At 37.4% G+C, this 14,133-nt stretch overlaps 1 protein-coding gene across 14 annotated transcripts in view; it reads left to right on the plus strand.

Moving 5' to 3' along the window:
* CMKLR2 (chemerin chemokine-like receptor 2) overlaps positions 1-14,133 on the plus strand; it is a 56,076-nt gene that overhangs the window by 13,407 nt on the left and 28,536 nt on the right. For 3 of the 14 annotated variants that reach the window (XM_073218303.1, XM_073218300.1, XM_073218301.1), the window contains exon 4: positions 10,780-10,868. The exons of 3 other annotated variants lie outside the window; for them this stretch is intronic. Coding sequence is in view for 3 of the 11 variants with exons in the window: in XM_073218300.1 (XP_073074401.1) it covers positions 10,810-10,868 (59 nt within the window). In the remaining 8 variants the exon portion in view is untranslated. Of the gene's footprint in view, positions 1-4,983; positions 5,490-10,779; positions 10,869-11,246; positions 12,866-14,133 lie in introns of those variants that run through there. 8 more of the 14 variants (XM_073218302.1, XM_037009276.2, XM_037009283.2 and 5 more) reach the window with 8 other exon arrangements.

Consider the following 14,133-nt stretch of genomic DNA (forward strand, 5'->3'; position numbering starts at 1 on the left):
GTCTGACTGCAAAAAAAAAAGAGAGAGAGAGAGATAAAAGGGAAGCTGCACATATTTGAATACTGTGTTAATACTCTGGCTGTGCAAAACAGTTATATTAATCTTGCTTGTTGGTCTCTTGATTCCAACAGTGCTATGAAGGCTTAAAACACACAGTCCTTAAAGGGAACAGATAGGATGAAGGGAAGAGAGTCTGGCATCCCCAAGGAATTCACTTGGGCAATACCAAGCTCATGGTGGTGTCAGGGTTCTCCTTAAGCCCTTCCCTGCTTGTCTGTTGTTCACTTAGCCCTCCAGTCCTCTGAGGGAGTGCTTCCCCCATTATCCTAGGAGTGGAAGGCAAATTTAGCTTTTGGAAATTGAGTGGACCAGAAAGAAACTTCATATACATATATATATTTGAAAACCTTACTAACACCCTCTCTCCATTCTGAGTTGTCCTCCCAAGGACAGACGAACACTTTTGGACTAAAGACCTATTAAAATAGTGAATTTTTTAAACAGGAAAATGATTCATATACAAATGTAAAATTAACATGTTTCAAAGATTTTATTTAGCTCACTAATGAATGATAGATTCAGTAAGATGTTACAATGGGTTTAAAGGAGATTTCAAAGTATACATGGGGCATCAAAATGTTGGATTTATAAACAACAACAAAATGGCCAGAGTGGTTACTATTCACAGAGCAATCATCAGTTGCGTTCACTAGATACAATTCATTGTATTTCTGTGGACAAGGATCATTGGCATTATTCTTTCTTTTTTTGTCTCCCTTTCTTTTCTTTTCTTTTCTTTTCTTTTTTTTTTGTATCATTAATATACAATTACATGAGCAACATTGTCGTTACTAGATTCCCCCCATTATCAAGCCCCCACCACATACCCCATTATAGTCGCTGTCCATCAGCATAGTAAGATGCTGTAGAATCACTACTTGTCTTCTATGTGTTATACTGCCTTCCCTGTGGCCCACCCCAACCTACATTATGTGTGCTAATCGTAATGTCCCTTTTTCCCTTTATCCCTGCCTTTCCATCTATCCTCCTCAGTCCCTTTCCCTTTGGTTACTGTTAGTCCATTCTTGGGTTCTGTGAGTCTGCTGCTGTTTTGTTCTTCACTTTTTCCTTTGTTCTTATACTCCACAGATGAGTGAAATCATTTGATATTTGTCTTTCTCCGCCTGGCTTATTTCACTGAGCATAATACCCTCTAGCTCCACCCATGTTTTTGCAAATGGTAGGATTTGTTTTCTTTTTATGGCTGGATAATATTTCATTGTGTATATGTACCACATCTTCTTTATTCATTCATCTATTGATGGACACATAGGTTGCCTCCATTTCTTGGCTATTGTAAATAGTGCTGCAATAAACATAGGGATGCATATGTCTTTTTGAATCTGGGCTCCTGCATTCTTAGGGTAAATTCCTAGGAGTGGAATTCCTGGGTCAAATGGTATTTCTATTTTGAGCTTTTTGAGAAATCTCCATACTGCTTTCCACAATGGTCGAACTAATTTACGTTCCCACCAGCAGTGTAGGAGGGTTCTCCTTTCTCCACATCCTTGCCAACATTTGTTGTTGTTTGTCTTTTGGATGGTGGCCATCCTAACTCGTGTGAGGTGATATATCATTGTGGTTTTAATTTGCATTTCTCTGATGATGAGCGATGTGGAGCATCTTTTAATGTGCCTGTTGGCCATCTGAATTTCTTCTTTGGAGAAGTGTTTGTTCATATCCTCTACCCAATTTTTAATAGTGTTATTTGCTTTTTGCGTGTTGAGGCATGTGAGTTCTTTATATATTTTGGGTGTTAACCCCTTGTCAGATATGTCATTTACAAATATATTCTCCCATACTGTAGGATGCCTTTTTGTTCTTCTGATGGTGTCCTTTGCTGTACAGAAGCTTTTTAGTTTGATGTAGTCCCATTTGTTCATTTTTGCTTTTATTTCCCTAGCCCGTGGAGATGTGTTCATGAAGAAGTTGCTCATGTTTATATTCAGGAGAGTTTTGCTTATGTTTTCTTCTAAGAGTTCATGGTTTCATCACTTACATTCAGGTCTTTGATCCATTTTGAGTTTACTTTTGTGTATGGAGTTAGACATTCATTCTCTGGCATGTAGCTGTTCAGTTTTGCCAACACCAGCTGTTGAAGAGGCTGTCATTTCCCCATTGTATGTCCATGGCTCCTTTATCATATATTAAGTGACCATATATGCTTAGGTTAATATCTGGACTCTATTTTGTTCCAGTGGTCTATGGGTCTGTTCTTGTGCCAGTACCAAATTGTGTTGGTTATTGTGGCTTTGTAGTAGAGCTTGAAGTTGGGAAGCGAGATCCCCCCTCTTTTATTCTTCCTTCTCACGATTGCTTTGGCTATTTGGGGTCTTTGGTGGTTCCATATGAATTTTGTAGCTATTTGTTCCAGTTTGTTTAAGAATGCCATTTGTATTTCGATAGGGATTGCATTGAATCTGTAGATTGCTTTAGGCAGGATGGCCATTTTGACAATATTAATTCTTCCTACCCAAGAGCATGGGATGAATTTCCACTTATTAGTGTCCTCTTTAATTTCTCTTAAGAGTGTCCTGTAGTTTTCAGGGTATAGGTCTTTCACTTCCTTGGTTAGGTTTATTCCTAGGTATTTTATTCTTTTTGATGCCATTGTAAATGGAATTGTTTTCCTGATTTCTCTTTCTGCTAGTTCATCGTTAGTGTATTAGGAATGCAACAGATATCTGTGTATTAATTTTGTATCCTGCAACTTTGCTGATTTCAGATATTAATTCTAGTAGTTTTGGAGTGGATTCTTTAGGGTTTTTTATGTACGTATCATGTCATCTGCAGTGAGTGACAGTTTGGCTTCTTCCTTACCTATCTGGATGCCTTTTCTTTCTTTGTGTTGTCTGATTGCTGTGGCTAGGACCTCCAGTACTATGTTGAATAAAACCGGGGAGAGTGAGCATCCTTGTCTTGTTCCCGATCTTAGGGGAAAAGCTTTCAGCATCTCACTGTTAAGTATGTTGTTGGCTGTGGGTTTGTCATATATGACCTTTATTTGTCGAGGTACTTGCCCTCTATACCCATTTTGTTGAGAGCTTTTATCATGAATGGATGTTGAGTTTTGTTGAATGCTTTTTCAGCATCTATGGAGATGATCATGCGGGTTTTGTCCTTCTTTTTGTTGATGTGGTGGATGAGATGGATTTTCGAATGTTGTACCATCCTTGCATCCCTGGGATGAATCCCACTTGATCATGATGTATGATCCTCTTGATATATTTTTTATTTCAGTTTGCTAATATTTTGTTGATCATTGACATTATTCTAAGTTGTCTACAACTTGCAAAGTTGTAAATTACTCAAAGAAAGTGGCAGGCAGAGAGAAGTTGACACACTAGATAGCATACCCAAGAATTTTTTTGTCTATTTCAAAGTCCTTCAGAATTTTTCCACACAAGCCCTAAACACTGAGAAAATTCTGATCTCCCTATTCATATATAATTAAATGTAAAAGAATAATGAACTAAAACTCACAAATTTCATAATGAAAGTGAAATAGTTTCTTCCTGCAGAATTTCTTACTGCAAAGTTATGGATGTATTATGGAAGTTAAACATTTTTATTATTTTAATGCCTTTGCTTTTTTGGTGTACTAACTTAGTCAGCTTTTGGAGTAACACTCCCCTCCGGCTAACTTGGCTGTGGCCACACTGCTGACATCGTCAGTAAAGTCCTTTCATAGGCCAATCTTAGTATAGTCCAAAGCTGAGTATTTCTTTCTTTTCTCTTTCTTCCCACATATAAGGAAAGTGACATGGTATTTGTCTTTCTCTATCTGACTTATTTTCCTTAGCAGGACACCCTCTAGGTCTATCCATGTTGTCGCAAATGGCAAGATTTCTTTTTTACGGCTTGAGTAATATTCCATTTTGTATATGTACCACATATGCTTTACCATTCATATATTGGTGGGCACTTGGGTTCCTTCTATACCTTTGTTATTTTAAATAATGCTTCAGTGAACATAGGTGTGTATTTCTTAATAAAATAAATTTAAAAAGAAAATGGAAGAAACTTTTTTTTTTTTTTTTGAGAGGGCATCTCTCATATTTATTGATCAAATGGTTGTTAACAACAATAAAATTTAGTATAGGGGGGTCAATGCTCAATGTACAATCATTAATCCATCTCAAGTCTAATTCTCGTCAGTCTCCAATCTTCTGAAGCATAACGAACAAGTTCTTACATGGTGAACGAATTCTTACATAGTGAATAAATTCTTACATGGTGAACAGTACAAGGGCATTCATCACAGAAACTTTCGGTTTTTATCATGCATTATGACCCATAAACAATCACGTCAAATATGAATATTCGTTTGATTTTTGTACTTGATTTATATGTTGATCCCACATTTCTCCTATTATTATTATTATTTTTATTTTTAATAAAATGCTGAAGTGGTAGGTAGATGCAAGATAAAGGTAGAAAACATAGTTTAGTGCTGTAAGAGGGCAAATGTAGATGATCAGATGATCAGGTGTGTGCCTATGGACTAAGTATTAATCCAGGCTAGACAAGGGCAGCAAGACATCCACGGATGCAGAAGATTTCTCTCAAAGCAGAGGGGGTGAGGTTCTGAGCCTCACCTCTGTTGATCCCCAAATTCTCACCTGATGGCCCCCCTGCAACTGTGACTGTGGAAGAAACATTTTTTATGTAGTACTGTCACTGTAAACAGGTAAAATATCTGAAAATAAAACCCAATTATAAATCATATTTTTCATGATACTTACATACCATAATCATGTCTTAGAGCATATCTGTATTAAGACTACTGTACTTATTTCATTTTTAAAAGTTCCACTTCAATGTGTAATGAAAAACTTAAGATATTTGCTTGGTCTGTTAGTTAAAAGGATAATTTTTCATTATTCAATGCAAAGTAACTAATTACATATTGAAAATTTAAAATATAAGTTGCCTAGGGAGCAAGCAGTTTTCTAGATTGAAAAGTGAGAAGGGAGGGGCTGGACAAGAGAACAAAGATGAAAAAATTGAAAGGTCTTGGTTATACTTAGCTCACCTTTCTCTGATTCTGAGCTGAAAGTAGAAAGAGTAGGTACAGTGTAGTAAAACAGAGCATAAAGGGTGTCCTGAAAGATCCTGACACAACGGCAGAGTGTGTTTCAGGGTGACACTTGCCAGTTCGGACTGAGCTTCCCTTAGTCACCAGCACCATCGGCCAGCCTCCATCGGTTTGTCAGGAGGTCACAATCATGAGAAGGCAGTTGTTTTGCAGTTAACACTTCTGCCCAACCCCGTGTGGACAAATAGGACAAAACTGATACCCCAGGCTGCTGCACCCTATTTCCACAGCTGTTTAGGTTCCTCTTGGTCCTTGTTCTAGTCCTGATTTCTGCATTCCGACTCCTGGCTGATCAGTCTCCTGCACCTTTATTCATTTCTGGTCTCAATGAGTGAGTATTGACATTTCAGTAATATGTAAGCTATTTTCTCTGACTTTATAGCCATCTGACTTCATCCCTCCATGTGTGTGAGCATCTATTCTCCTGATTTAAAGTCTTGCTATCCTATGTGGTGAGTCATCCCCTCCCCGGCCCTCAGTTGGCACTGCACTTTTTGCTTCAAGGTCTCTCTACCCCTGAGTGCCCTAAAGGGCTTGCATTCAAAAGGCTCTCTGTTGCTCCCTCCAGGACCCCAACAGCTAGCTCAAACTATTTTCTAGCTCAGATTCATCCAGTTTATTTTATTGGTTGCTGAAATAATTCCAGAATGCTGATTCTTCCAATTTGCAGTGAGAAAGAGAAAATAAGCCCAAGAAATAATACCAAATTAAATTTTGACCATAATGGTGGGAGCTGATGTTTAGTAGGTAAAATTATTAACCTGTAGTAACATCATATTTATTTTAGATCTACCTCACTTATTCTTTCAACAGGTATTTATTAAGCATATTTCATGTTTAAGGAATTGTTCTAGTAACTAAGGATACAGCAGAGAATTAAAAAAGGCAAAGTTTTGGTACTCAGGTACACTGTATATCAAATGGGATTTCTTAGAGTGAGGAGGTAAATAATTAATGACTTAAATAGTTCTACTTTATAGAGGGGAGAACTTTAAGAGTCTAATTGGTATGCTAAACTGTTTCTCTCAGTTAATCACACATAGGATAACTATTAAGCTTGGGGCAGCAACTTGAAATAAAGGCTTAGTGCTTGAAAAGGTATCGTCTTGCAAGTATTAAAGAGTTAAGCGACAGCAAATACCCTGGCCTGTATTTTCTTTCCAACTTTTTATTATGAAAAATTTCAAGCATTCAGAGAAGTTGAAAGAACAGTTCACAGAAGAACTATATACCTCTTGTCCAGATTGGTTGCTAATATTTTGCTGTATCTGGTTGACTTATTAATTATTTATATATATACTTTAACTTATGACTTGAAAATAATTTTAGGCTTACAGAAAAGTTGGAAGAAAAAGACAAAGAATTCTCTTACATCCCCTTTGCCTACACTCACCAATTGTTAAAAGTTTCCTCATTTACTTTTATGTTCTCTCTGTATATGTAGCTTTCTGAACCATTGTATGGGAAGCTGCATACTTCATGCCCCCTTTTGCATAAGTGTCTGTTTGTGTCTATTTCTTAAGAACAGGGACATTCTACATAACCATTGTATACTTACCAATCACATAAAATTTTGAATTGATGCAGTACTATTATCTATAAGGCATATTCCAGTTTTGTCAAGTGATCCAATAATGTTCTTTTTGGCCTTTTATTTTTCTCCTGTACAGGCTTCAGTGCAGCATCACATAATGCATTTAGTTGTCCTGTCTCCTTAGTCTCTTTTAATTTGGAACGTTTCTGTAGCTTTTCTTTGTCTTTGATGACATTGGCATTTTTTAAGAAAACAGAACTTAAAAAGAGAAGTGTTTCTCATTTGGAGGTTGTCTGATATCCATCTCATGTGACAGATTGAGTTCTCCTAGAGGACTCTGAGACAGAGTTTAGTGATCAGATATGTATTAGATTTTGCCCTTAGGAGCAAGACCTGTGTGTGGAAAGGGGCAGAGGGATACCTGGGCAGGAGAAGAAATTGAGCTGCAAGGTAGAGCTGACAAACATCATCTACTCTAGGTAAACCTCCAAATCAGAGCTAAAATGGACCCCTCAGAATTGTCCCCAGGTGGGCCAAAGTGGCCAGGCCTTCTGCTTCTATCTCAGTCATGGTGGGAGGTGAGCCACTCTAGAAGGGCATGAGGGCTCTTTGCAGTACTTGCAGTCCCTGAATGGCTGCTAGCTGGAGGCTCTCTTAGTGGCTCTCCCAAGACCTTGGACAAGTTTTTCCTTGAAAGGGTATCTGGAAAATGCATTTCTAGCCACTGTTTTTCATGATTAGAATCAGGTTATAAACTCCCAACTGGACAACTATTATGTATTTTTTTTTCTGAGTCTTTGTAAATTATGTTGCAGACTTAGCCCCCAAGACTTTATCAGACACTCTCACAAAGGAGCATTCTCCTACAAAACAATATTATTAACACAACTAAGAAAACAAAAAATAATGTCTTAATGATATCTAGTCTATATTTAGATTCCCCCAAATATCCTCAAAATTACTTTTATAGCTTTTAAAAATCAATGTCTATACCCTAATTTTTTAAAAAGATGAATGTAAAAAAAAAAATCAGCATCTAATCAGTGGTCACATATTGCATTTGTTTTTGTCTTTTCTCTTTTAATCTGTAACTGTCCTTGTATTTGTTTTTCTATGAAAAAGACTTTGTCAGGAGACTAGACCTGCTCTCTTGAAGAACCTTCCTATTTTCAATTGAAAGTCCAAAACTTAATGTCACAAGAACTAAGGAAAATAGTATTTGCTTTTAATTAGATAGTTAGAGTATTACTACAAATAAAGCAATCTTTAAAGATGTGTACTATCTTTGCTAGAATGGTAATTGAATGCCTAGTTTTATATTTATTATTAATTAAGGAGAGTCATAGAGAAATAAAGAGATAAAATGATTTAGTATAGCAATTTTATTACTCATTTATTAAATTAAGTTAACTCAATATTTGTGCATGTATGTGTGTGTGCATGCATAGCCAGATTCTACTTAACCTTCACATCTTCTCTGACAAATAATGAAACAAAATAAGAAGCTTCTTAGTTTTTTTGGCAATTTGCTAGTGAGAACAGGAAATGAAAGAATCATATTATCTTATCCCATCATATTATGTTGTATCATAATCATATTATATTATATTGTTACTAAATCTTCTTTAGTGCTTTAAATGTAGCACTCTCATTATAACCAGCCTAATCCTCTTAAAATATTATGACTCATTCATTATAACAAATTAAGAAAGACATGAGATACAATAATCTTTTCAGATTATTTCCAAACAGGCTTCTTTAACCAATGTCCTTTAATTGAGCTAGTTATAAGTTTTCTGATGGAAAATAATTATCTCTGCTAGATATTAGTCAAAATACTTTTCAGAATTTGTCAGTGACTACCACCTTGACAACTGACAAGAGTATCTTCCTCTCTCCTGCCTCTTTCCATCCCTCCTTTCTCTTTTCTTCCTTTTATGGAAATAATTTACTGTTAAAACTATTCTGTGGGACTCATTTTCCACCCAAACTAAGATCTATCCCATAAAAATTAAAGGAAGTAGGAAATTTTCAATATAAAATTTACAACTTTTTATGAGATAATATAAAACTAGATTTAATGTTATGAGTAGAGTAAGATATAATAGACCCTGTCAGTTTTGCTTATTTTGAGCCAGTCTGTTTTGATTCAACACCATGCCTTTTATACCCATTGTGGTTAAGTCCTGTACTGGGCCCTTTGATGAGTTGCAGATTTAACTGATAGATTGATTTGTTCATTTACTTATTTATTCACTGCTATAGTCTCTAGAGCTAAAGCAAATTGAGGAAGGAAAAAGAGGTGGTGGAAAAATTCACGTTTTTCCACAGGAGTTTTAAGTATTAAGTGGGTTATATATTGTTCTTCTTAGATTTCATAAACCTAATGTTTAAAAGAACACCAGGCTATTTGGACCAAGTGGGTTTCAGATGAACTGAGTATACCTGTTCAAACTCCCTGTCCAGTTGATAGCAAAAATAGCAAAATAAGGACCTCAGAAAATTCCCTCCTCCACAAAAGCAACAAGAAACTGGCAAAATGGTAAGAATCAACTTTTTCATAACTCCGGAAATTACCCAAAGGCTTGCAACAATCTAGGGAGTGTTTATTAAAAACAAAAAAAACAAAAGAAAAAAATAGATCAATCTCAGTAAAAGAAGTGAACTTTGTGGCATTTTTAACTTGCTCTAGTCCCATCCTGGACTCTTCTGCTCTGTGATATTCTTGAAAACTAAGAACCTGCATTCACAGTGAAGACCAGCAGGCCCATAGCCCCCGGAAGGAACAGAAAGAGGCTGGAGTTCCTTCAAAGTTTCATTCCCAGAGAATTATTATATGACCTGTCTGGTAGTGGCTCCCTGGAAAACCTCACTTGCAAGACTGTCTTTATTTGACCTAACTCAGCCCACCCAGCATGAAAACCTTTTTCCGCATAAGCATTTATCAAAAACAATTATAGGCAATTCCTTAACTTTGCAGCTGCCTGAGGTGATGGATACCAGTTTGGAGAAGGTATTAGACTAAGCAAAAGCTTAAAAAGAAAAACTAGGGAATGAGGGGATTTGAAAAGCTCTGGCATATACCTAGGACTTAGGAAGGCCACCTGTATGTATACAGTTGTTCTTGTGCTCAGGGCTCTGTGCATTGTCAGGAAAAGACCTGCAAAGGCCTTAAGCTCACACCTCTCACCTTGAGGCTCTGTGCAAGCAAAGAATGAAGGCTAAGGCAGAGTTGAAAATGTGCTCTCAACACGCACACACAGACCCTCACCAAAAACTAGGAGACTTACTGGTTCCAGGCATTTGAGGAAATCTGCAGGTCTTAAATTATACCTTCTGAGCTTTGCACGTTGGTAACAGTAAAGGAAAAGTCATGGGCCATAGGACAGCCAACGAGCTTTGATGTCTCTCTGGATTCCTGCTCCTTCGCATTTCAGTCAGGCCACAAAGGATTTTCCTTTCTTTCTTGCCAGCTCAGCCATACATTCAAAAAGATGATTTTTGCATTCAGTCCAGGATTTTTAGTGGTTTCTAGTGAAAAGTGTTTAAAGAATACCCAGTGTACCCTATTGCCAGAAACACACCACCACCACCCGGCTTTTGAGCTATTACTTTCCCATTGTCATCTCCAAGAAGGGTCTACTTTGGTTTTTATTTCATATGTGAAAATAGGAGGAGCAGAGTTAAGCAGATGGCAGTGACTGCACTGTGGGGGAATCCCACTTGTATTTTGTTACTATTCAGCCTCAGCCAGGCTTGAACCAGCTGCCATTTTCTCTTATGCTTGCGGGGCTGCAGCAGTCCAGACACAACACTCTCCCACAATAGCTGACTCTACCCACTTCTTTTGTCACAAAACTTCCAATATTCTTTGTGCCACAAAAATGTGTTTTTATCTTAAGGTTTTTACTACAGGAGGTTTAATCACTTAAGGTTTAATCACTACAGGAGAAGAGCAGATAACAAAAACCACTGATATGAGAGATTGATAACTTAACAAAAGATCTTATGATCATGTCCTGATTTCTTTCTGGAATGACTTTTTGTCTCCCAGTTTTACTATTTTAAGGAATTATTCCATATTTAGGTGAAGACCACAGGGACTCTGTATTCAAAAATGACGCTTCTTCCTAAGCTGAAGATGTCAGGGCCTGTGGATGCTATCAAGGCAGGACAGTAAGTATATCTCTCCTCTCTAGGGGACATCTGGCACCTCTGAGAATCAACAGATTGAATGACACCCCAATCATTCATCCTCTGTCCTGATTAGGAATATTATGGGAATTGTTTTATAATCTTCTATTATTATATGATAAAACACCCAAACATAAACTAGATTCTGATTGTGGACCCACTTTTAACCACCTGGTTAACACAAGCCTTTTTTCCTTCTGAAACTTTGATTTGCTACTATGTTAGGCCTTCTTACTCTTGACTCATTTTTTAGCTTTTCTTCTGTTATTTTCCATCTCATTGTCTCTCTGGGCTACATTTTAGATAACCTCATATCTTCTAGTTTACATTCTTGCTTTGGCAGGGTCTAAGCTACTTTATACATTCAATAAATTAAATTTCAGTATTAACTTTATAACTTCTAGGAGTCCTATATAAAACTTTCTTGACCCAAAGTAGGTGTCCTGCCTAAAATCCTAGTAGTTATTAGTGCTTTTGTCTTTAGCATTCATGTCTTTAAAAGTGTTCTGCTTTCTGTTTTCTCATGTAGAAAATAAAAGGACCAGATTGTATCTTCTCTAACATCTCATCTCACTTGAACAGACTATAATTCAATGATTTAGCAACCCTGACTCTACACTCTTTCAGAGAGATTAAAGAATGGAAATTGGTGTGTAAAGGGAGAACTCTCATTCACCAACTAACAATGGCAAGTTGAAAAAAGCATAAAAGTTATAGAAATGGCAACTAGATCTTTGGGGTGAATATGGGACATAAGAAACATTGTTTCCCTTCACTGTGCATTACTTATGAAAGACATTTTATAGTGTCCTCTCTCTTTACCCTCCTTGCCCCCCCCCTCCTTCTAAAAAGCTCAACAGAGGTAGCACTACATATATGCATTGGTTGATAGAATACTATGGCTAAGCCAAGAATCAGGAACCGTCACTGTGTCAAGTATAACATTAGAGGGACCAAAGCAGTTCCAGCATTGGCAGAACTTCAGACGTGTTCAAGTCCCCTCATGTTTACTTACTGATTTCCTGCTTCTAAACCTTCAATTTATGGTTGCCTCATAAAACATCTCCAAGTCTAAGAACTGGGCCATCACCTGACACAGCTTTGCACTAGAATGAGAGCTCCATGGGTTTCACTGCTGTTCACTACTGTTTCTCCAGGACCCAGATATAATATAATATAGTAGATGCTCAATATTTAAACTAAAATGTCTCTTTCCCTCATATTGTTTTATTTTCTGGATAGATAAGAGCTCCCTTTTCTTCATGCTAGACCTTGAGGCATTTAAATTAAGTTACCCTGTCTTTTCTTTTCCAGTATAAATAGCTTATACCAGTTCATTCAGTGCTTTCTCTCCATCCTGTTACCACTCTCCTGGACGTGCTCTATCATTGGTCCTCTTGAATAGTAATTCTCAGAAAAGAATACAGTGCCCCCAGGTGCAGTTTGACCAGTTCAAGCAGAGCAGGACGTTCCTCCCCCAGTTCCATTAAAACAACCCAAGGGAAAATTCACTTCCCTTTCTTGACTCACATTGAACCCATGGTCAAGGAGAAAGCAGAAACTGAGCACGTCTAAACACTGGAACAGGTTACCACAGGACATTAATCTTCATGCCTTTGGCGAATGGTGCTCACCCATGGAAATGCTAGTGAGGGTGGTTGATTGGGCCCCTACCTGGGGGCATCATGTTGATTGCCTTTTGGATGGTGAAAGGTTACTGTATAAGTCAGTAGTCCCATATTACATTGCCCTTTAATGTAGGCTTACCAAATCCATCTTAGGAAACTAACTCAGGGCCTAGAACTGCTACCTCAGCACATTAGCAAGCAGGAAAACCTGTCAGGGAAGATGTTTGCCTCGTACTGTAACTGGCTGAAACTTCAATGCAGATGCTGCTTAATAAGTGAATTCTGAAGTGAAAGAAGACAGGTAATTTCTAAAGAACATTCTGGACACTGCCTTTCTGCCCCATTTTTCAGGTCAGTGTGGTAGAATTAGGTTTTTTTAGAAGTAATACAGTGGCCATTTCTGCATTTCTTTTTTCAGAACCTTCAAACTTCTGTTACCTTGAATGCAAGGAAGACCAAGGTGTCTTCAACGCAGGATATATGATTACTGTTGAGGTGATTTTTCTTAGGTGGTTTTAAAGATGAGCCTAGAATTGTTGCCTTTTGCTTTTAGTATCTAGATGCACAAGTTATTAAACATAGTTTCAGGGAACCAGATTTTAGGCTTCAAATGGTTTGACTGACTTTGCCTTGTTAGAGAAAACTCTGTGATAAGCAAAGATACAGGAACCTGTTTTAAAAGTAGAATTTTTAGAAAGAAGTTGTATTGTATCAAGTGGTTTGTTTACTGAGTTCCTTCCAAGTTCCTTTTCAGGAAAGAAACTGGTTGCATTGTATTTCAAGGAAGGTATATTGTGTTACTTGTACAGGTGCCAGGGTATTTCCTGACTTGAGTGTTTGGTGAAGCACTCGGCTTTCAGTTCTCTGAAGTACTGAGACAACAGCGACAGTGCAGATACATGCCTACATCCATTCTTTCTCAAGAACCACCATACTTTATGACCTTTGGAAAGTCACTTTTGTTTTCCTCAAGTCCCAGACCTCTGTTTCTGGGACAAGATGAGTCATACCAAATGCAGAGAAAAGACAGTAAATGAATGAAAATCATTTCCCTGTATGTTGCTATGTCCAGAATCACATTGCAAAGCAATATAGTTAAGAGGGCTCAAAAGTTTTCTTCCCTCGCATTTCTACGACTAGTCAGAAAGTAAAATGGAAAAGATGCCATAATATGAAATGAGATAAAAATAAGGAAAAGAGCTCTAAAAATATAGTCATGGGCCTTCGCATTGAACCAATATCCTTTCCTTCCTCTCTCCTCCCCTTTATTTCTTCCTCCCTCCCTCCCTCCTAACTTCCTTCCTTCTTTTCTCAGTCAAGGAAAGAAAAGAAGAAAATAAAAAGGGGTTTGGAGTCTATGCATAAATGCTTTCTCTCCCAGTTTCTACTTATGCAAACTTAAATATGAAGAACTAGTTAGGAAGTGGAGATTCTGTTTCTTATGCAGTTCTACAGCTGTTTTGGGCACTGTTGCATGTTTATAACCTTTTCTCACAGATGTTACATTTTATGAAATGTGATTCATTAGGGTGGTACTAGAATCTTTAGATGGAAAGAAGTCCCTGAGGGCTGGATGATTACACAAGTCTGGTTCATGCAAAACCTGAAATATTTGAATA

The sequence above is a fragment of the Manis javanica genome, chromosome 12 (assembly GCF_040802235.1).
Source record: "Manis javanica isolate MJ-LG chromosome 12, MJ_LKY, whole genome shotgun sequence".
NCBI classification, from domain to species: Eukaryota; Metazoa; Chordata; class Mammalia; order Pholidota; family Manidae; genus Manis; species Manis javanica.